Source organism: Excalfactoria chinensis, chromosome 9 (assembly GCF_039878825.1).
Source record: "Excalfactoria chinensis isolate bCotChi1 chromosome 9, bCotChi1.hap2, whole genome shotgun sequence".
NCBI classification, from domain to species: Eukaryota; Metazoa; Chordata; class Aves; order Galliformes; family Phasianidae; genus Excalfactoria; species Excalfactoria chinensis.
The window spans coordinates 19,594,114-19,616,324 of NC_092833.1; the positions used below are offsets into that span (position 1 = coordinate 19,594,114).

General features: G+C 39.2%; 1 protein-coding gene across 1 annotated transcript in view; it reads left to right on the plus strand.

Moving 5' to 3' along the window:
- WWTR1 (WW domain containing transcription regulator 1) overlaps positions 1-22,211 on the plus strand; it is a 39,146-nt gene that overhangs the window by 12,820 nt on the left and 4,115 nt on the right. The window contains exons 2-4 of the mRNA XM_072344971.1: positions 2,897-3,033; positions 17,103-17,302; positions 21,806-21,939. Coding sequence (XP_072201072.1) covers positions 2,897-3,033; positions 17,103-17,302; positions 21,806-21,939 — 471 coding nt within the window. The remainder of the gene's footprint in view (positions 1-2,896; positions 3,034-17,102; positions 17,303-21,805; positions 21,940-22,211) is intronic.

Genomic DNA, 22,211 nt, shown 5'->3' on the forward strand with positions numbered 1-22,211 from the left:
GTAAGAATAGCGTCTTTCAGTTCTTGAATGTATCTAAATATGGAGTGCAGTAAAGAAGGTAGCAAAAAAAAGGAAGCACTGAAACAGGCAGTGTGTGCTCCAGTGCTCCACAGGCTTCAGCTGCATGGATTTCCTGGTCATCTGAGCATGCTGGAGATGTTTCTTAACTTTGATTTTGTCCAGGCGATAAAGGCCTTTTCTCTTGGATGCATCCCTGGATGCGGTATTTCAGAGCCTCCTGAAAGCTCAGGAGGGTGGAGAAGTGTAGCTACCAAGGTGCAGTTCTTCATTCAGCAGGAGACAGAGCGGGAGCACAACACGAGTGTGTTTAAGTTGTCATTGCTCATCTTTGGGATACCAGATAGGCTTGATCCCTTTCCTTCCTCTGCATGTGTTGCGTACGTGACTCTGTATGCTCTTTCCTGAACCAGAAAATGACTAATCATGTTTTCTTGTCTTAATGCTCATGAAGAGTAAGAATGTTACTGAAGAAAGGAACTTTGATAACAGGGGAGAGTTTTAGAATTGGCCATTTCAGTATTCTAATGTGGCTTATAGAGAACTTCCTGCCACTGCTTATTGTGTGTGGTTGGTGGGTCTAGTTAAAGGCTGCAGGCTTGGAGTTAGGCTGAGGAATACATTCAAACAAGTTAGAGATTGCTTAGTACAACTGACTTCATAAATCCTTTAACTTGTGCTTCAGGTTTTGCTAACAAGAGTTGATGTTTTCATTTTCTCATGATGAAACTAACAGGAAAAGAAAAAAAAAATTAGTTTGAACATTTTACAGTGTTTGCATATAAAAAATGTTGGAAAGAGGTAAATCTGTTTTGATACAAACTACAAAGAGGCAGTAATTACTTAATTGCTAGTGCTCGTGTTTAAAAGCATGTTTCGCTGTTAGGGAATGATGTATTATATGTGGGTATTCCAAAATCCATCACTTTGATTAAGTATAGCTTTTTTATTTGAATTCAAATACCAGAGAAACAGAACAATGGAGTGTTAAATAAAAATGCTTTTCAGTTCACTTAGATATAATTGGAACTTATGGAAAACAATGCCCAATTTACTGCTATACCTGCATCTTCTGTTCAGAATGTCACTTCTTTTGGAAGAAAGATCATTTAACTGGGCTGGATACAAGAATTGTTGTACTTGAAAAATAATACAACAATAAAAAGAAGAAAAGCCTCAAGTGTGCTTAAGATTTACAGTGAGAGAAGAATAAAATCATTCAGCGCTAGCAAGAAAAAATGGTGGATGATTTCCTTGTTAATAGCCGTGATTGCATGCAGTAAATATGCTCATAGCTTTGATAAAAGAAAGTGACTCAGCTGCTTAGAGGCAGAGTTGTAGACAAGTATGAAGTGAAAGTGTGATCTTCGGTTGCGGCATTGGAACTGTACGTTAAATGTAAAGTATTAGGAGGATATGGTCACAGACTGGTTGGAGGCAGTGCCGCTTTTTTCTGTTATTTAAAAATCTGTTCTGATTTTTTTTTTCCTTTAGTGTGCGTGTGTTTGTTTTTCCTGCTTGTAATTCACATTATTTTGGTAACATCAGAGATAGCAAACAGTGTGGACATGGTAAGGTGGCAGTAGATGTAAACTCATTTGTTAAATTCTGATGGCTGTCAGTGAAGTCTGAAGTTGTGGTCGCAGCCTTAATGACAGTGAAACCATAGGTTCAAGAAGCGAGGAGAAGATTTGAGACTGAGATCAGTAAAGGGCAAGTTAGGCATTGCTTTCATGAAAGGTGGATTGGAATAGTTCTCCAGGCATAGAGCTTTTAGGAGTTTTATCCTCCTTTATATGTTCTACTTAAAGGCATTCCTCTTTAAAATGGCAGAGGAAAGCCTCTGCATCTGGACAGTGATCGGTATCCTGACTGGTTGATGGGGCAGAAAGGAGGGCATGCTGAGATGGAACCATGTGCAGCAGAGTCATGGTGTCGATACCAGGCTGTCCATTGCTTTCAGGGAGCTCCTTTTTGGTTTTTGGGTGTCTGTTTTTGTTTTGGGGTTTTTTTTGTCTTTTGTTTTTCACATGTGGAGTTACATGCTCATCCTTGAAATACTTGTTCTGGTAAGTGTCTAAATTGATACATTTCAGTGACAACCTTCAGTTGTCATAAAATCACAGTCCCTTTGTCTCTTAAATATGACAAAAAATGTGTTACAGTAATCTCAGCTATTAGTCATCTCGCTGTGGTTTTCAGTTATGGTATATTTATACATGGGACTTTACCGAAGGAGAATGGTGGATACACTGTTGACATACATTGACTACCTTGATTAAAAACTGCTGGTGACTTTGCAGAGAAGTTGGCAGTTACACACTGGTTGTACTGATGTCATCTGCCTCTCTTGGCAACAAGAATATATTCTGATATTCTTGGAGATATAGACGAGTTTTCACGGAGTGGTAAGGAGAAAAGCAGTTGTTTCTGGCACAATATCTGTATTTTCCAAACTCTGCAAAATGACCATCCTTTGGTGTATGGAAAATGGCCCCGGACTTGAATGTGTAGAAAGAACTGTTAAGAAAAGGGTAAGCAATTTTTTAACAGTTAAGTAGTCTGCAAGATGAGTATCTGTTACAGATGTTTGCTATCATAATGGGATTCATCTTTTGTTCGAGTTAAAGTAATTGAATCAGGAGTAACACGTGAAGTGTCAGGATGGTGGGGAGGAGAAAATCGGAAGAAAATATGTAAGGGCCAGAGAAATAGCAAGATGATAGATTATTTCAGATGGGTTAGTGTGAGATGAGGAGGAGAAATAAATGTGCGATTAGAAACACAGATAGGACTTTCATAGCCTTATGCCTAACCATGCATTATAACATATGTGGGATTTTTCTGTTAAACTTATGCTTTATCTTCACTTTCTCAGTCATATAGAAAAAATTACAACATGGCAAGATCCTCGAAAAGCTATGAACCAACCACTGAATCACATGAGCCACCATCCTGCAGCTACTTCCACACCAGTACCACAGAGGTCCATGGCAATGTCTCAGCCAAATCTTGGTGAGTACTGGATGTCATTTCTGTGGTGGAAATATGAACAAGAGGGAAGGGCCATCCTTTACTAATATGTTTCCCAAAGTAATTTTGCTTCAAAAAGGGTAGTTCTGATTCTGTCATCAAACCAAAGAGTATGTTCTTTACTTCCTTATCTTTTCCTTCTGTAGAATTGACAGCAAGTGAACTCGCACTGTTTGAAGTGAAATTCTAACCTTTGATCTTCTGTGAAAAATTTTTGATGATGAACAAAGAAAAATGAACCCTTCCTATACTTTTTCATTTAGAGGTAGTATAAAGCCTCTACAATTCCACCAGATAATTTTTGAAGCTTACCACACAATGTGCTATATTAGATAATCTGTCTGCAGGCTTCCCTTTATTTTCCCCTCCTTTATCTATTTATTTATCTATTTATTTATTTTGCATTGATACGTTCTGTGAGAGAAAATACTTTCTAACAGAAACTACTTTTAGCAAAATAGTAAAAAGTCTATATTGCAGTATGAATTAGCTGTAAACATGTAAACGTGCGGGTTTTTTGGTGTTCCTTTTTAGCATTTCAAGATTAACTTTAAGCATCAGCTTATGTTCTCTGATTTTGCCAGAATTCTAGAGGAAAAAAAAAAACTTTGGAAATTCTGAAAATATTGAAGATATAAATGGAAGAGAACTTTTTTTATAAATAATTAAGATTGATATTTTTTCTTTAATTTTTTGCTTCTGCAGTTCAGATTCCAGTAGTTTTAACTGGTCTGGCTTTCAAGAAAGCGAGGAACAGATAGGTCAGCGTACAGGCTCAAGGTCACAAAACTGGGTCAAATAAGTAGTCATAAAAATGTGAACTAGATTGATGCTCTAGTTCATTTTTGTAAATTGGTGTCGTAACTTCATGATTATTCATGTGCAGTCAGATTGTCAGTTTTGTCTCTTACATTCCAAGAAAACTGTAGTAATCATTTGGCTGACAGTGGTCACCAACAACAATTACACAAAATCAGTTTTTACTTCTGTATTGAACTAGTAATAAATACTGAAGCAAATAATTTTAGTTCATAGAGTCATAGAATGACTTGGGTGGAACAGTGTCATGACAGAATAAATTTCTTACATTCTCTCAACAACTGTTCTACTTGTGTATGTTCAGTGCAAAGGCATTGGTGGGTATGTTATGTGAGTCAGCAGACAGCAACAGATTGTATCCTTAGCAGACATCAGAAGAAATCTGAGGAAAATCCTTCAGACAAGAGTTTACTGCAGCGTGTCACTCTACATGGTAAAATTAACAGCTGAGCTGCTTCTGTTATTTCAGTCCACTGATGAGACCAATTTTGAAATGAGTAACAGGTAAGAATAGTACAGAGGCAGGTTTATTTTATTTTTTCACATCAGCTCCTCAGCTTACACTGACATCTGTTGAATTCTCTGTCATTAAAAAGCAGAGGATATACCATGAATTGGTATAGTGTCAAACAGGCTTTTTTCCTTGTTTGTCAATAGAAGTGAAGTAAGATTAATCAGAGGCATATCATGTGCTGAAATACTTGCATATTCAAGGAAGATCGTAGGATACAAACGATTAGAAATAAAAGCTAACACATAATTAACAGTCCATTCTTGAAGGGACTTGGGATGCCCAATAGTTGACTATCCATAGAATTCAAAATCTGTTACATCACATACGGACTGTATTTCATTCAATACTCTTTACGTTTATTGACAAAGTATTTAAACAGTTGGGTATTCAAACAGGGCTTAGCACAGTGGTTCTGGTCTGTGATGGAATTCCCTAAACATTAGTTCCCTACAAATGTGTAGAAGTTACCACAGTGTCCAAATTTAATTAATTAAGAACATTTTTTTGTCAACATGTTTTGGTGACTTTTTTCTCATACTGGTGGTTTTCTAAAGGCATTCTGTGATGCATCTTTAGGAGCATAAGTCTGGTTGCACAGTAGAGTAGCACTTTCTGCATTCTGTTCTTAAATTTAGCATCACATTAAATCATAGAATTGTAGAATGGTTTGTGTTGGAAGGGATGTTTAACATCATCCGGTTCCAACCTCCTGCTGTAGGCAGGGGCATCTCTCACTGGACCAGGTTGCTCACAGCCTCTCTATCCTGGCCTTGAGTGCTTCCACGGAGGGGGCATCCACAGCCTTTGTGGACAACCTGTTCCAGCGTCTTGCCACCCTCGCAGTAAAGAATTTATTCCTAGTATCTAGTCTAAATCTACCCTCTTCCAGTTTAAAGCTATTTCCTTTCATCCTATCACTCCATGTCTTTTGATTACAATTAATTAGATATACATCAGCACAATTTTGTAATATCTAACGTGTTTATATTAAGTATTTATGTATCTAAAAAGGATACAGTACCTTCTGAATACTTCATGTGACTGTTTAAAATAGAAGTGAATGTGGTTTCCAGTGCTTAGGGTGAATGTATCTCTTTTGAAATCGTCCTGGTGAAATGGAAGGCAGATACCATCCTGCTCTTTTGTGCAGCAACAGTGCTACTTCTAATGTTGCCTTCTTGGATCTACTCAGACACTGAATGGAGCAATTCTTTGGTCTGGTGGTGAGACCTCTAGCCAGAAGTGATTGTGCCAATATCCTGCAGACATCAGGGAAGAAATGGAAACTGGATAATAAGCTAAATCACTCTTCTGGCCATCATTTTATAACTTTTTAGCAATTGAAGTCTATTTGTCTGTCTTGTGCTTTCATATTTTTTGGTACTGTGGGAACTTTATAAGTTTTTCTTTTGAAGATGTGCCACCTACAAGAAATAGATTTAAGTATTCCAGGTCGGCATACTGATCTGCACTTCCAATTAGTAACACATGTGTATTCCTCACTGTGCTTCTGATGAGGAGATGGAAAATACGCTGTGTTCTGTACAGCTTGTTGCTTTGGTTTATAAACTTCTTTGAGCAAACTTTGCTAGTGAGTGTATAAAGGCACATACAAACATTCTATCAAAAGCACAGGATGATTAAGAGATACCACGTCCTCACATGTTTATACTTGAAATATATGTGTAGTCAAAGTTAAACTGATAAATGTACCTTAAAAAATCTACTCGCCTACTTTCTCTTCTTACTGTGGATTTGTGTTGTCTGTATGTGCTGGTTTCCTTATAGCATTTAAGTTTAGATTTATGTTGTCTACATATACTGATTTCCTTGCAGGATTAGAAGTATTGGTTTTCTCACCAACATTTAAAGCACTGCTTGTTAAATGTTGTATAAAAGAGACATCTAAAGGCATTTCTTTCTTTGATGCATCTTGATAAATTTGCATAAAATTAAGACAGGCTAGGTAGGTTTTGTGTTTACTTACAGAAGACCACTGAATTAAATGAAATTTAATGAATGGAAGGGGAAATCTGTCTCATACTGAAAGCTCATCATTGCAAGCATTGTTAGCAAATATTCAGGCTTGCTTGGTCTGACTTTTCTAAATATTGTCTTCTTTTTTCCTAAAGCAGTTTGTAGGACTGAATTAACAGCAGTTCTTAAACTGTTTCATTGTTGAAATACCACATGGTAAATAATCAGCCTCTAATTGAAGACAATCAGAAGTACTGTATTTTTCACCTCTTCATAAGTGCTTCATAAATGCCATTTACTTTGGTGCTGCCTGGATCTCTGGTCTGCTTAGTTTGAAAAGAATTTTTGATTGACTGATGAAATTTTGCTTGCGTACTACCAGTCAGCTCAATTAGTCCGGTAGAACTGAAGATCCTGCATGGAAGGAGGGGTATCTGTGCAGCCTTATTTTAAGCATCAGATGCAGATTCCTGAATTAGGAGAACAAGCTCCGTGGACTTCCTGTGAATGAAAGAGAGAGCAGCTGCAATGCAGCCAAGTTAATGGCCTAACTGCTGGCTAACTTAGGTGACAGAACTGTTCTCTGGAAATGCCCAAGTCCAAGCTAAGGAAGCTGGTCTGCCTTAACAGCAGCCAGAAGTATAAGGAGATCATGTTGTGTGTTTTGGTGGTTGTGTTGGTTTTTTATTTGTTTTTGCCTCTTAACGCTGATAACCATTTCTGTCATAGAGATTTGTCCGTGAATTTAAAAATGCAGCATTCATCTGCATTGGTCAAGGTAATTTAACTGAGTCGAAGACAAGTGGGAGTTTTGACACTTTGCATCTGCTTTCTTTTTGAAATCAGCCAGGAAATCCAGCCAGTAAAACAATGCAGTATTCCTGTTTGAATCAATAAACACATGAAGCAAGGTTTCCATATCCTGCCAGGATAGAAGAGGTGTAGTTACTATTGTTTCTAGGTGATAAAACAGTTTTGGTTACTATGTCAAAGTGATCTGGAGATAAGAATCTCCCAAGGTGTTTGAAAACAGGCAGTATGTATTGTAGTGATAACAGGCGTACGTTAAATGGTCTGGATTTTGCAAAACCTGGTTTGCATTGCCCAGAGATTTGGCTAGCGTAGAGAGGAACACATTTTGCCTCCTGCATAGCCCGTACCCACTCACCACCTGCACAGTGGAAAGGCTTCATATTTCAGGTCATTTTTAATTACTGGGTATCCTGAAACAAACTGACACAGTTTGGTTATGGTCAGCGTGAACAATTTTGGCAACTTCTTCTCGTTAATGAAGCAGTTAATCTTACAGTGTAAGAGCTGAAACAGTTGTAGAGGACTTAGGCGTACTGTCGGAGTAATGGTTTTACAACACAGCTCTGGAAAATAGCATATTTTTGTTCTTTATAGCTAAGCCTCCCACAAGTAATTTCTTGTGCACATTTCAAATTGACAGTTTACTTGTGTTTGAAGGACAGGGGCTAGCAGCTGTAGAGATGAATGGAAATTAAATTAAACATGAGGTAAAATAAATGCAGATGTTTCAAAGGATACACGTCTTTATACCAGCAACCAGCCATCTACTAAATGTGTGATGGTAAAAGGTTTTAAAGAGTTTTTGGTGCTTTTTCAAAACCTGTCATTTTTAAAAATTTCAATACAAAGAAGTTTCTGTTGCTATAAGCATTTCCTTTCAAGGTTAATAGTCCAAACATGTGCCAATGCAGGGCTGGAGGCGGAATGCAAAAGCTAAAGATTACACAAAGCAATTGAAAGCTAAAGTAATGTAATGATATTTTAAACAGTAATGGCCATTAGTAATTGTTCATTAATATTAATGGTGTCTCCCCCATCAAGAGGCCTCCTCTGTTATTTGTTGTTACATATTAAGCTATTGTTTAAGAAGAAGTGCTTAAGTTCCTACAGAGTATTTGCAATCATTTAAATAATTTCCTGCTAAATCCTAGATTTAGTGGAGCACCTGTAATTTCTTTTTTAAGCTTGAAGCTTAAAAAATTAGTTACATGTGCGTATCACAGAATGTAACAGTTGGAACTGTTGAGAAATTTCCTTATAGCTATTTTCAGCCCAGAAATCTGAATAAAAGACTCTCTGTACTGGGATAGTACAACTTTTTGGTTTAATACTTTACAGATTTTTGGAACAAAATGCACCAGAAATGAAAAGCAGCATTTTTTGCTGACCTTGTTGGAAGGCTAACACTGTTTCTGGGAAATAAGCAAAACAAGCAGTTCTTTGTTGGCAGAAGGAGAGAGAGAAAAGGAGGGGAGCTCAGTCTTTTTTTCCTCACAATGTCGTGACTAAGTCAAAACTGCAATATAGCTGTGTTCTTTCTTTCTTTTCTTCTTCTTTTTTTTTTTTTTTAACCTTTATAGACATATGTTTTTCATTAAATTGTGTTGCGTGACACCTGGCGCTGGCAGCTGATGTGAGTTAGGCTCTGGACTGCCCGTAAACAAAGTAGAGAAAAAGGTCCAGAACTGCATCCAGACACTTTTGACACTAAAATAATAAAAGCTGGTACAATCAGTTCAACACATATGTCAGAAACAATTTACATTTGCATGTTTTGGCTTCTGCAACTTGCAGATTGCCTTGCCCTCAAAATAATCCTTGCTTAGTATGTACCCAGAACTTAGTATATAACAGGAAAGTCTGACACAATGTCAGAAAAACTAGTTCACTAGAATATCTTCAGTAATTTACATAAAAGCAAGCACAGAATTGTCTCATTTTTCACCGAACTGGAAAAAGACAATTATGTAGGATTAATTGAGATGTGAACTAAACTGTTGCAATTCCATGGACTGCAATGAAACTGTGGCCACACACTTCATGTTTGGAACTTATTTTCACATTTTTATTCGCTTTCATTTGAGCTGGAAAATTGTGTAACAGCTGTTTATTGAAGAGACTCAGTTCATTTTGCAAAACAAATTTGTTTCTCCCAAAGGGAATTGAATTCAAGGGCACCTTGAATCAGTTTGCTAAAATGGTGACTACTTTTCATCTGCTATGTTAAAACCAATCTCCTTTATAGTGATGGAGTTGAGCTTTTTAGACTTTTCCTTTGTTTGCAGAACCTTAGACATGTTCCTCTGGGAGTGCCAAACCCTGTCTAGGGAATTCAAGCTTCTTGAAGACTGTAATTAGCCTCGGACCTCTTAGAAGCAGTGCAGAGTTTCTAAGTCCGAACACAGACTGAGCAGAGCAGCTAAAGCACTGCTGATTTATTAGATGAACTGGAGTCAGTATTCATATTGAGCGGTCTAGTTGGAGCCACAACTGTGAGTTTTTCTTTTTTGACTCAGACTCTGTTATGTTCCTAATGGCATTCAAATATAAATTCGGAATTCAAATATAAAATAGCAGATGTTAACAAAGACAATTAGGTAGCAAAAAATGTGGCTGTTTGAGATCTGTAGATCAAGATATACAGAGATGAAACAGAGATATGTAGAATGTTGTTTTGCCATTACGGTTGCTCACAACTGTTGACACAAGATCTTCCTTTGACTTGTCGGGGCTCATTCAAACTTTCAGGGACAAAGAGTTAGCAGCTACACACAAGAAAACATTACCAAACTTTTCAGTATAGGATTTCAACTCTGATTAAGTTAAGAGTATGAAAGAGAATAAGTAACTGTTTGGGCTAATTTCAGGAAAAGCAGTGAAGTAAAAGACTTCAGTAGTAAAAGAAGTAAAAATTCAGAAGTAAAAGAAGTAAAAGTTCAAAATGAACTTGCATGGGTAGTTCTTCCATTGCTGGGATTCTTTCCATTCCAAGTAGTGTACTTAAAGATTCGCTATTAATTTGAAATCTAGCCAGTATCAGACATACCAAACCCACTTAAAGATATTCCAGGTACTATAATTTGTTGTTTTCCCCATGCTTACCATTGCAACTTACCTCCCAGAAATGCAACCTACAGAATATTTTTCTTTCTTGTTTGAAGAATTCACACAGTAAAAAGTTAAAAGCAGCGAAAACTCTTGGTCATGTAATAACTGTTACTACGCGATCATTCTTTTCTGCACATCTTCTGAGGAGTCCGGAATTCTGCCTGGTCATGTTTTTTGCCCAAGTGGAGAGCTTTGCAGGGTAAGACCTACCCAGTGCTACAGGTAATGTCGTGCACTGAAAGTAGGAGGCCAGGGTGGTGGGGGAGCTTTAGAGAAAAAAAAGGGGAAGTGGTTTTAAGTGATTGTAAGTTGTGGCACAACTGCTTGAAAAATAAATGTGACCACATATTTGAATGGTATTGATTCTGTAAAGAATCAAAAGGGTGTCCCTTTTGCACTTTCTTTATCTGTCAGACTTCAGTGGCAAATGCTCCTGGTTGCAGCTTAAGTATGTAGCAATACTACATTAGGTTTTCTGATGCATCATTTGGTGGCCTTAACTGTTCTGATGAACTGCAGAACTTCTGGGCTATTAGTACATTTCGGAAGACTGAGAGTGCTAGAGTATTAGTGTTAGTACTGCCTATTCCTCTTCGTGTTGCCTCTGGCTTTGTAACATCACTGCATTTCTTTGCTGTGCATCATTTACTTCAGTTATTCCAGATACAGCTAGGTTTGCGGAGAACATGGGAGCGTCATTCATCTTTGGTAAACTTTTATGTTCTGACCTGGACGTTTCTATACGTCTTTTGGTTTTGTCCTGTCAGAGTTTCTCACGGATAAGAGCTGTTGATACAGGAAGCTTCAGTTTTTGCATAAGCCAGTCTGCATTCACACAGTATAGCTGCCTTTTTTTTATCTTTGGAGCATCATGCAGAGAACCCTACATCTGCAATTGTACAAAGATGTAGCTCAGGGCTGGTATGGCCCTCTTGAAGCTAGCGATAATGCACTTCCACAGAACGAAGTGAGTGGCTTTGCACTGTAGGCTCTGGGTTCAGGAGGCTTTAATTGGGGACCAAATGGCATTTAAGTGCCTCTGGAGAAGCCACATTGAATGACATACTGGTTGTCTGCCCTATGCTCTCCAGGACTTCTGATTCTGGAAGCATGTTGCAAAGATGCTTTAGATATGTTTGCAGGCTTTCCAGACAGCCTGGAAGGATTTACTAGCATGGACTTTGCACCACCTACAGGTAATAAAGTTGTTACTAGACCCAAAGTGTCCTCAGTATAGCACAGCAGTGATCCTCACCTATTAGGTATGGCTAGTACTCACCTGCAGAAGGAACAAAGTTAATCTACATCCCAAATAAAACCGTACAGTTGGCAAGTTGAAAATTCACTACATTTCACTCCTGAACTCTCTGTAGAATGTAGGTGCTGAATGCTATTCTCAGCACCATGAACAGGAAGAACTTTTGTCTTAGATAAGTCAGGAGGACATAGAATGTCTTTGGGTTGCTTAATCTGTAAATGTGCTTGCTTGTGCAATAGCAAACCACTGAAAATGACTGATACCAACCATCAGTACATTTGTACAACACAATAAGATGCCCAAGGGTGTTTCTGGCACCAAAAATACAAAGTGGTTCTGTTTCTCACAGTCTTTTGTCCACTGTGTACAATCTGCAAATTTTGATCACTGTCTTTCATTTGCCTACAGGACGACATTCTCAGACTGCCTGCCTCATAATAAGCAGTTTCTTTAGCTGGAGCCAATATACTTGTTCTGTGCTGTGGGTGGTTACTGTTTTGATCATTTTCCTGAATGGCTCAGTTACATTTTTAATTGGTGTTTGAAGACATTTTGCTCTCAGTTGTTTTGTTTTCTGTAAGTAGTCTTTCCTGAGAGTCATGATCATGCTTTACATGAATGCTTCCTATCTTGACTCAGGGACTCTATGTACCTAAGATTACCCATAAGCTATTGTCTCTATAGTTTATCCAGTATATCTGTATTATTTCTGGAGATTATATCCAGTATTATTATCACAGTCATTTTAGTACACTTTTACCAGTGACATCATAACATTCTTTCTGCTTACTCATCTTTATCTTCTGTGCTGGGCTCTGTACACATAGAGAAATCTGTATGCGTATATACTTGTATATGGTCATGTATGCGATCTAGTTTTGAAAAGAGCACTGTCTAGCCCAGCTGCAGCAGCAATACTCTTCTGCAGGAAACAGCTCATTGAAATTTTCTCAAACCATGTTCCCTCAGGAGTACATTCTGCAGAACGTCATTTCTGGAAAACATGCTTTCCAGAGGACATGTTGGTACTGTCATACCTCAGTCATGCAACAGCACGTGTGTGCCTGGTCACATTCAGCCTCAAGCTCTATTGGTGTGGGACACTGAGAAGGATAACAGGGAACTGTGTGGGTTGGTGATAGTGCACAGAGCGGCTGTAGTTTGTGAGTACCCAGTGCATCTAAGGTGGGCCAAGAATTGGACGTAGGAAAGTCACATTGGCTGTAAGGTGCCTACATATGGTGAGGGACAGGAATGAGAACCTCAGCTTCCAAGCACAGCATGACCTTGCCCCCATGATTTATCCTGTGCAATTGCTTCAAACTGGAGATGCTGTGTTCTGTCTGAGATGACCCACAGTATCCCCCAGGAAGGGGATGAGCAGTGCTTTCCACAGTGCAGAAGTCTGGAAGACCATTGGGATGGGCTGTCTTGCAGAGAACACATTCCACGGTGCTTAAACTGCTAATAAAGAAGGACCCTAAAATTTAACACGTTATCAAAAGGATTGCACATAACAATGTACAGTGCCTTTCAGTGGAACTGAGGCCTAAGAGTACTTGAAATTCTGCCATTATTTAATTATTCTTTTTTTTTTTAATTATTATTGTTCCATTAACATTTTGGATATATTAGAATATATTTTTAGACCAGCTGAAGGCAGCAGTTGTTGTGGATGGTGCTACAGAATGCCCTGGATTTTGGTTTCACTTTGTTTTCTGTACTGAATCACATAATAGTTTCCATCTTATACTATCATTATTTCCAGTTAATATTTGTTTTGAGCTGGGTTAGATTGATTTAATTTGCATTATGTGCCTATGCACATACACGCAAACTAGATGTGTCTTTGCAAAAGTAAACAATCTGTATGATTTGCCTGTGACATTACTGTGATTGTACTCAAGAATAACTCCAGTGGAATGATGCCGTTAGGTGGTTAATAAGATCAAAAGCTAGATCTTAACATGTCTGTATTTATCAGATGGTTTTGAATGATTAGGAAAAAAAGTGATTTTGTCAGCATATCAATTTAATGCTTCATTTTAAGTTAGGCTTTATCATAACCTTGACAGAGCTATCTGTAGTTGTTTGAAAGCATGGATACATGACTTCTCGGTACTTGATGACTTGATGTTTCAGAGTCTATCCATAGGTGTTAGTCTGCTATGAAGTAAGCTGTCTGATATTGAAGCTGAATGAAGAGTTATCTGAATCTCTTCTTTTCTCCCTCCCTCTTTTTTTTTTTTTTTTTTTTTTTTTTTAGCAGTGTATGATGGAGGGAAATACAGTCCAGGAGGTTCAAATGACAACTATTGAATTTGTTCCTGTTATCTAATTCCATTCCAATTAGTGGCAGTTTTCAACAGAGCTGTTTCTCTCTGGACCTGTGTCCAGAGGTTTTAGACCTACAGTCCTCTGAGGAGAAAGGTACTTATAGAAGGAGGAGCAGAACCAAATAATACAGGTGGTGGACTTGGCTGAGGATGGCTCTTACTTACTCTTTTGCCTTCTGTGTATCTCCTGCACTGAAAAATCCAGGTGACATAAGTCCCTTTTCTTGGAAGTAGAGTAGGATTTTTGTTGTTTTGTGGAAATATGATCACGCATGGCACACTTGACTTGTAGGTAATTCGGTACAAGTTAATTTCTACACTTCTAATGTCTGGTGTAGGAATGCTTCACTTACTGTACTAAGCTTCCTGTAATTCCTTGATCATATGTAATAATGGATAGCATTGCTTGAAAGGAAAGGAAGTTACTGTAAGAGTTAGGGCTGACTGGATGAAAATGTTCTGTCTGTCCCCATGAGAAGAAATAACTTTGAGAGTTACTGGGGACCATAACTCTGGGAGAAATATTACTCATCATCTTGTTCTTTGCCTTCTTGCATCTATAGTTTCAGCTGTTACCCACATCAGTGCAGATCTGCTGATAAAGGGAGAGTTTTTTAAAGCAAAGGCAGTAGGCAGCATGGCAAGTGATATTACAACTCAGGCTCTAGCCTTGATTCACCATACACGCTATCAGACTTCACTTAAGTTTGCCTGGTTCTATAATGTGTATGTGCTGCTTAGATTAAAACAGTTTTTATATGTAAGACTGACTGTATTGTGGTGTAATCCCTCAGCCAGCCTGGATTCTAAGTGTGGCTGTCCTGTCAGTCAACCAACCACTGACATGCCAAAGATCTAAACTCATGTTTACGCATGTGAGAAGAGTTAAATTCCTGCTGAAGTGTTTATGGTTCTGAAAATTTAACACCAGATTTACACTGATATTCTTCATATAATTGTACTTATAATATTTCTTAATTATTTTAATTAGAATGAGACTAGATCCACTGTGTTTCAAAGCTTTCCATTACAAAAGCAGTTTGATTCTTGCACCCATCTCTCATTCCTGCCTTTCCCTCTTGGTGCCGCAGTTTGCTGTCCTTTAGAGATTTGCCAGTGAAAAGCTGGATTTGTCAATCGTTCCTCTTCCCTGCAACCAGTTTATTTCTCCCATCCGTTCTCCTGTGTTCCCTGAGCATAAACATTTTCACGGCTACCCAGTGCTTTTGTTAGGAACCCGTTTAACTAGAAAATACCTTTCTAACTCCAGGCAATTTTTAGTTTGTTATGCAGCTACACAAATGTGTTGGCCAGCCCAGTAAAAGGACGACATGTGGGCAGGAGCAAGCAGCTGAGCATGGAAGAGGTGGTAACAGTCAGTACCCCTGTTTCATGAGGAAGCATGATGTCATTTTTGTGGATACAGCTGTCTGTGGACCACATATCCTAAGTCAGTGGAAAGGTTACATTACTGCAGGGCTTCTTTTAGCTTGGATTATTTCTTGAGCTGAATTTGCCACTGAAGCTAAAATATCATAGCTGCGCTCTCAGATGACCCCACAGTGCTAGGACCTATGTGATACTGGGTCATCCAGAAAGATGTTGGAGTGGGTCCAGAGGAGGGCCACAAAGGAGATCAGAGGGCTGGAGCACTTCCCCTGCGAGGACAGGCTGAGGGAGCTGATGCTCTTGAGCCTAAGAGAAGGCTCTGGGGGGGCTTTATAGCAGCCTTCCACGACCTGAAGGGGGCCTGCAGGAAAGGTGGAGAGGGATTTCTTATAAGGGCAGGTAGAGACAGGACAGGAGGAAATAGCTTTAAAATGGAAGAGGGTAGTTTTAGACTAGATATCAGGAGGAGATACTTTACTATGAGGGTGGTGAGACATTGGCACGGGTTCTCCAGAGTGGCTGTGGATGTCCCCTCTGTGGAAACACTCAAGGCCAGGCTGGATGGGACTGTGAGCAACCTGGTCTAGCGTGGAGTGTCCCTGCCTACAGAAGAAGAGCTGGAACTAGATGATCTTGAAGGTCCCTTCCAACCCAAATCATTTCTATGATTCATTCTGTGATTTTATGAAAATTCAGTTCATATCTGATGTGAGCACATATGAATATTTCTGCCTAATGAAGCATGGCGAAATTTATCCTGGCCCAATGCCTGCATACCTGCCTTGTTCCAATTGCAGAATGACAGACAATGCCTGATTTGGCAGAAGCCTCGGAGAGCTTTCAGACTCTGAAATTATCAACCCATCTCTTTCAGTGCACACTTCCAAGAGTGCTTGCTGTACTGCATCCTACAGTGTGAGATGCAAACATAGCATAAAGATCAAGTTCTGAGAAGCAGAGAACTGTGTTGAGATTTCAGTTTTCATATGGCAAGAGCAACGAGTGAGAGACAAGAAGAAAGAAACAAATCAGTTCTTTAGGAAGAAAGATCAGTAGCTCTTCTGAGAAGTATTTTATTATCTAGGGTGTTGTTAAAAAAGAGAAGCTTTCTTAGTTATGCTATCACCTCATTAGTGAAAGAATATTTGCCAAAATGTCAGTGAATTTTTAAAGCAGTATGTGGCTACCACTTATCATTCAAACTGAATTCAGGCACCTTACTTGTTTTTTCCTGGAAATGTGAAGGCAGGGGAGGAAATGAAGAACAATTCACCCTGTGGTTCACAAAGGATATTGCATTGCTGAGAACTGATGTGTTTTATTTAGGGGTAAAGTGGAGGTAATGTCAAAACTGTGCATGAAAGCAAAGCAAAAGGATGAATTCCTTCACTGCTTCCTATCAGCGGGCAGATGTGAAGATGTGAATCCAGGAAAACAGGATTTCAGCATGGGTATTGGTTACTTGGAAAGACAAATGCCATCACACTGTATGTCCTCCCTCCCTCCTTTTTCACCTCAGCTTTTCTTGCAGAGCACATCCCCATCTGGTTTGGGATATCTCTTTGATCACCTGTGACCCACTGTGCTCCCACCTCAGACTTATGTGCCCCCCCCGCCACTCACTGGGCACAACTATAAAATATTACAATATATTTATATTTATTAAGCAATTACTATCAGCAGTCTTGTCAAGTAGAGTAGTTATCTCAGTCATTAGAACTAAAGTAATTCAAATAATTTCTTGCTCACCGTGGATGAGCAACATACGTCCTGGGCTCTCTGTTCTCTTAAAGTACCATTATATGTAATCAGCTGTTATTTCTTTTCTTTCCCGCAGTTATGAATCACCAGCACCAAATAACAGGCAACACATCCATCTCACAGCAAAGCTGTCCTTCCCAGACTCCACAGCCAGGCCTATTGAACATGCCCAATGCACTGACGGCGCAGCAGCAGCAGCAGCAGAAATTGAGGCTCCAGCGAATCCAAATGGAGAGGGAACGGATAAGGATGCGCCAGGAGGAGTTACTGCGACAGGTAACAGTGAGGATACATTTCTATTTTGCTCAATAACTTTTCTTTTACCCGATGCAAATAGTAGCATTGTTGCTTGTTGTCATGATTAACTACTGCTTTAGGTGAGAATAACAAAACATGAATATAAATGGAGTCTTTGTGAAAAAAGAGAACGTTTCATTTTTTCACTGCAATGAGAATATTTGCATAAACAGGTTATAATGATGTATTTGCTTCATGTTTGCATTTTTCACTTTTGCCTCCTTCCTCTAAGCATAGAAAAATTTAAGGAAACGATGTTTTACAAAATTCACAACAATCATTTGCAGCTGTACAAGAAAAGCAAACAAAATAAACCATTAAAATGATGTCCTTTTACAAATCCTGAAGTAACACATTCCTATCTTTACATGTGATTATTCCCATCATCCTTGGTGAATGGAAACAGTCTGGTACCTAAACATGTGCCCTTGCTGAACGGTGGTGAATGGAGATACAAGTCTGCTAATGTCTCTGACACATTTTACTAACTCACGTCATGAATTTGACTTTTATGGTTCAGGTTTGAGTGCAAAAACTGTGCAGATGCTGTCTTGTGTCCATGCTCAATTTCCATCACCCTCAATTTATGAGAATTACATTGTGCTACATCATCTGTGTGTGTAGAATGACTGTGTTCAGTGTGGTGTTCTCTGACTTGATTGGTAATCTTAAGCCTTGTGCATACCTTCACCGTTACTGTTCAGAACTGAGGACATAATAGAGAACGTAGAAGAGATGGAAGAGAGCGGGCATATCTGGTGTGAGTTTAGTCATATTGTTATCACACTAGTAACATGTTCCACTATTTTTACTCTCTTTGGCCCTGTTCTTGCTTCAGGACAACAGCAAATTAAGCATCAAAACAGTTGAGCCATTAACACAAGGGTGGGTATCCCTGCCTGCTTACTGTGTGTTTTTCGTTGAAACTAATACATGCTCAGCGGTGCAGCCATGCGGTGCTTATTCAGGCCTTCAACTATGCAATGCCTATGGTCTTTCTTTGAGCTACACATTATATAAAGCAGGACAGTGTCACTTCGTATTACTAAAATTTTCAGAACTGATTTAGCTTTTAGAGAACGACATAAACACCACTTGCAGAAAGCAAGATGTAAAATCTATCCTTTTCAAAAGAACTTTGTGCCCTTCCTGTCATCAGCCTGAGCAGCAGCTCAGAAGGATGTGGCAAATCCCTCCGGAGTCTGACCCTTCGCTTTGCTTTTGCTTTTTTAGTATAACCTACCTAAGGGAAGATCTGAGTAAAGTGTGTACGCTGCTGCAGAGTGGCTGCAAGGAGGTGAAGAGAGCTCAAACAAGATGGGAGGAATTCTTTCAGCAAGTCACAACCCCGCTTTCCACCGGGCAGCAGCTGCTGGCTCCCCACAGCCATTCCTGGCTGCAGCTGCTTGGGTGGAGCAGCACTCCCAGCCTGGAGGAGTGTGCAGTACTAGAGGCACTCTGCTCAGGGAATTTGTTTACCACGTTGGTTGGTATAGCCGCCAGCACAGCAAATCAAGTCCTTGCAGAAAGGGCTGTGCATTTCGGAACACCAGTATGACTCAGTTCCCATTTAATTGTTTCCTTACTCAGTTTTGTCATTCCAAAAAGAGCTTTCTTTCTCGTTGATCTATTTTATTTTTTTTTTAGCTTTCCAAAGGAAAAGGGAATATGTGCTTACTGCTCAGGAGGCTTCCTGGAAATGGAAGTTATTAGAGCAGTGTCAGTTAGAAATCTTGACAGGGCCATACTGGGAAAACATCCTAATACCCTTCTCTGTGTCTGCATCTTCTGCCTTGTTTGGAAGAGACTGTCACAGAAAGGCAATGCGTCTCAGATGTTGCCTTCTGATCCCCAATCCTCTTCCATAAGCGTGGGTGTGGAAGGGTACAGGGACTCAAAAGCAGCTGTAGAGGGAATGATGCGTGGGGATGCAGACGAGGATTTGTCACTGTTTTGTTTTGAAGAGAAAGCTCACTGGCATGCTCCATCCTGAACAGGAAAATTTCCCACTGCGTTCTTTCCACTGCTCAGGTTGGTGCACAGACTGACCCGCTGATGGCACAGGCAGTGTCTAGCTATTGCACCGTCTGCCCTGAGAGCAAGGGCTGGCAGAAAAGGAGCTGAAGTGGCCAGCAATGTAAACTCCCTTTACACAGCATCACATCCCAGCCTGAAATAACTGTCTGGCAACTGATCGTGGAGTGCAGTTCAGTTCCGCCAAGGAGGATTCCAGGAAATGTGACAATGAATTTATAGACTCACTTGGCACACAGCTTAAAAGGAGCTTACATCCGAGCTGTGTACAGAGACACTGAATAATTCAATAAATTGCAATCCTTTGAAGCTTTCAAAGACTTTGCAAATAGTCGCTGTCAGAGCACTCTGACATGCCTTAATGCTATCAGGGCACTGAGGGGTGGGGGTTGCTTGTTTTTGTTGGTGTTATTTGTTTTGAAAATCACATTTAGGCTTTTAAACTTGTGCTTTAGTGCCCTAGCGCTTGGTCCTTTGTGAACTAAGTGCCAAGGATGGTCTCTGCTGACCAACAGGAGGCACTCCTGCATTTGAGAGCTAGGAGGTGATGGAATGGCTAAGAGTACATTGTCACAGCCTGTGACTGCAATATTGCCATTCTTAGTGCCACAAGAGATACATTTTGCAATGTATCTGGATTGTATGTGCAAGTGCACTTTGTCAGGAGTTGGAGCTTCAGAAATCCTTACTGTACTTTGCTGTTTTGTAGGCTGTGTTGCATTCCTCTGGGCAACTTGTGCCAGTGCTTCACTGCTCTTAGCATAAAGAGAACTTTCTCCTTATGTCCAGACTAAATCTTCCCCCTTTTAATTAATATACGGATACAGGATTCTGAAAGAGACAGATACTTGGATCTAGACCAAGATCTTCCGTGTTATTTTATCCTTTAGAAATAGCATTTGATTTTCAGAAGTGGCAGAAACGTGGTAACCAACATGTATTCTGCGTTCTGACAAATCAGGTTTTGATGTTACCTTTTCTAGTGGGAACTGTGACCTGTGAGGTGTGAATTTACACCACCCAAGTATCAGAAACACGAGCTTCATTTCTCGATTGGTCTTCAGCAAAATAAATCTTAGCTGAGTCTATCCAGCTTCATTTTGACTGTTTGACTTCCTTTATCTTTCAGTATTTTCTTTCTGTCTGCCTTTTTCTTTCTCTCTGTCTTGCTAGTAATAGCCTTGCTTATATTGTTGTATTTGCTATGTAATTGTTATATGTTAAAAAATATTTTCAGTGTCTTCAAATAGACAGTTAAAAAAGCAGGTCTGCCCATTTTCTGAGATGTTACATTTTCACGGACTCCAGCCAGTTTAATTAGATATAAAACATCACCACTGGTATTGTCATTTGAGAAACAAACTGATATATATATAAGCTACCATACATAAGTCATTAGAAGTCTTCACTCTTTTTATTCTTAGCATTTACTAAATAATTGCATGACCTAGCGAAGATTATTATTTATCAGTGAATATACTGATAATTAAACTGTAAATAAAATGTTATGATAATGGGCACCAGTATATGTTGGTTTCGAATGGAACATGGTTCATTATTCACGAAGAGAGCAGACTAATCCTTTTCACTAAACAAATCAATTACAAACTTAGTAGAACATCCCACTCTAACCTCAAAAAACTGTTCGTCTTTTCTTAGTGTATTTGAGAGAATGAATGAGTTACAGATTCAGTGGAGAATGGTTTTCTACTAAATGAAATATTTCCTTTTTTTGTTTCCCAAAAATCTGTGATGATAATTAGGCTGAGTTGGCTAGGTTTACTGATATGGCTTTATTATTTTTAAGGTCCTAGCATGTTCATTTGGGACATCTGTGTGGGGCTGTATTAGAGCTCTCATCTGTGTATTTGTATTAGAGCTCTTTACCACTAGATGTCATGGTTGTTTCACAGAGATAAAATGAGGAGGATTTAACTTTCATGAAGAGCTGAAACAAGTTTCTTCAGTCTCATTTGTAATCTTTAAGACAGTATGCAAGACATAGATCAGGCAGGCACTTAATATTAAGCAAAGAATTCATTATAAAAATGATTGGATCAAATTCATGGCTGCAGAGGTCTTTCTAACTTGTTAAATGCTTTTGGATTGCAAGTTAGAATCTTCTGCTTTTTTTTTCTTCTGCTATTCAAGATACCTCTTGAATACTGACAGGCTTTGGGCATCAGCCGCCTTTCTTGGAAGCCTCTCTCACTATGGGAGGCCTCCTGTAGATTCTGCAGCACAGGTGGGTATGAAGGACGGCTCCTGTCTACAACATCACAATTTTCTTCCCAACAGTATAAACAAATAATCATCACTTTTATCATTTAGAATTACTTTCCTGAATAAAAATGTGGATATATATTACATGTTTTCTTGTATTAAGACTGCGGTGGTTCTGAGCTGTTGGAATAACTCTCCTTCCCTTATATTTTTTTGCCTTCCCAGGAGGCTGCATTGTGCAGGCAGCTCCCCATGGACTCTGAAAACATGACCGCAGTTCAGACAGCCGTGAGCACAGCTGCCATGACCCAAGATATGAGATCTATTACAAACAATGGATCTGATCCTTTCTTGAACAGGCAAGTTCATGTCCTCTTCATTAGACAGTTCACACTTTTAAAGCTGTGCCTCTAGTTTCCTAAATCATATTCTTTTGTGCATACTCCAAAGAGGAATACAATATAGTAGGTGACCTGAAATCTTTCAGTTTACACTTCCTGAAGGAATTGTAGAAAAATCAAACAAACGGTAGCAGGTGATTTGAAGTGTACTGTGTGTATGTACACGTAGAATACCCTGTGTACATAGCGTGAGTACAAATAAGTTGACTCCTTTTAGGCTGTCAGAACTG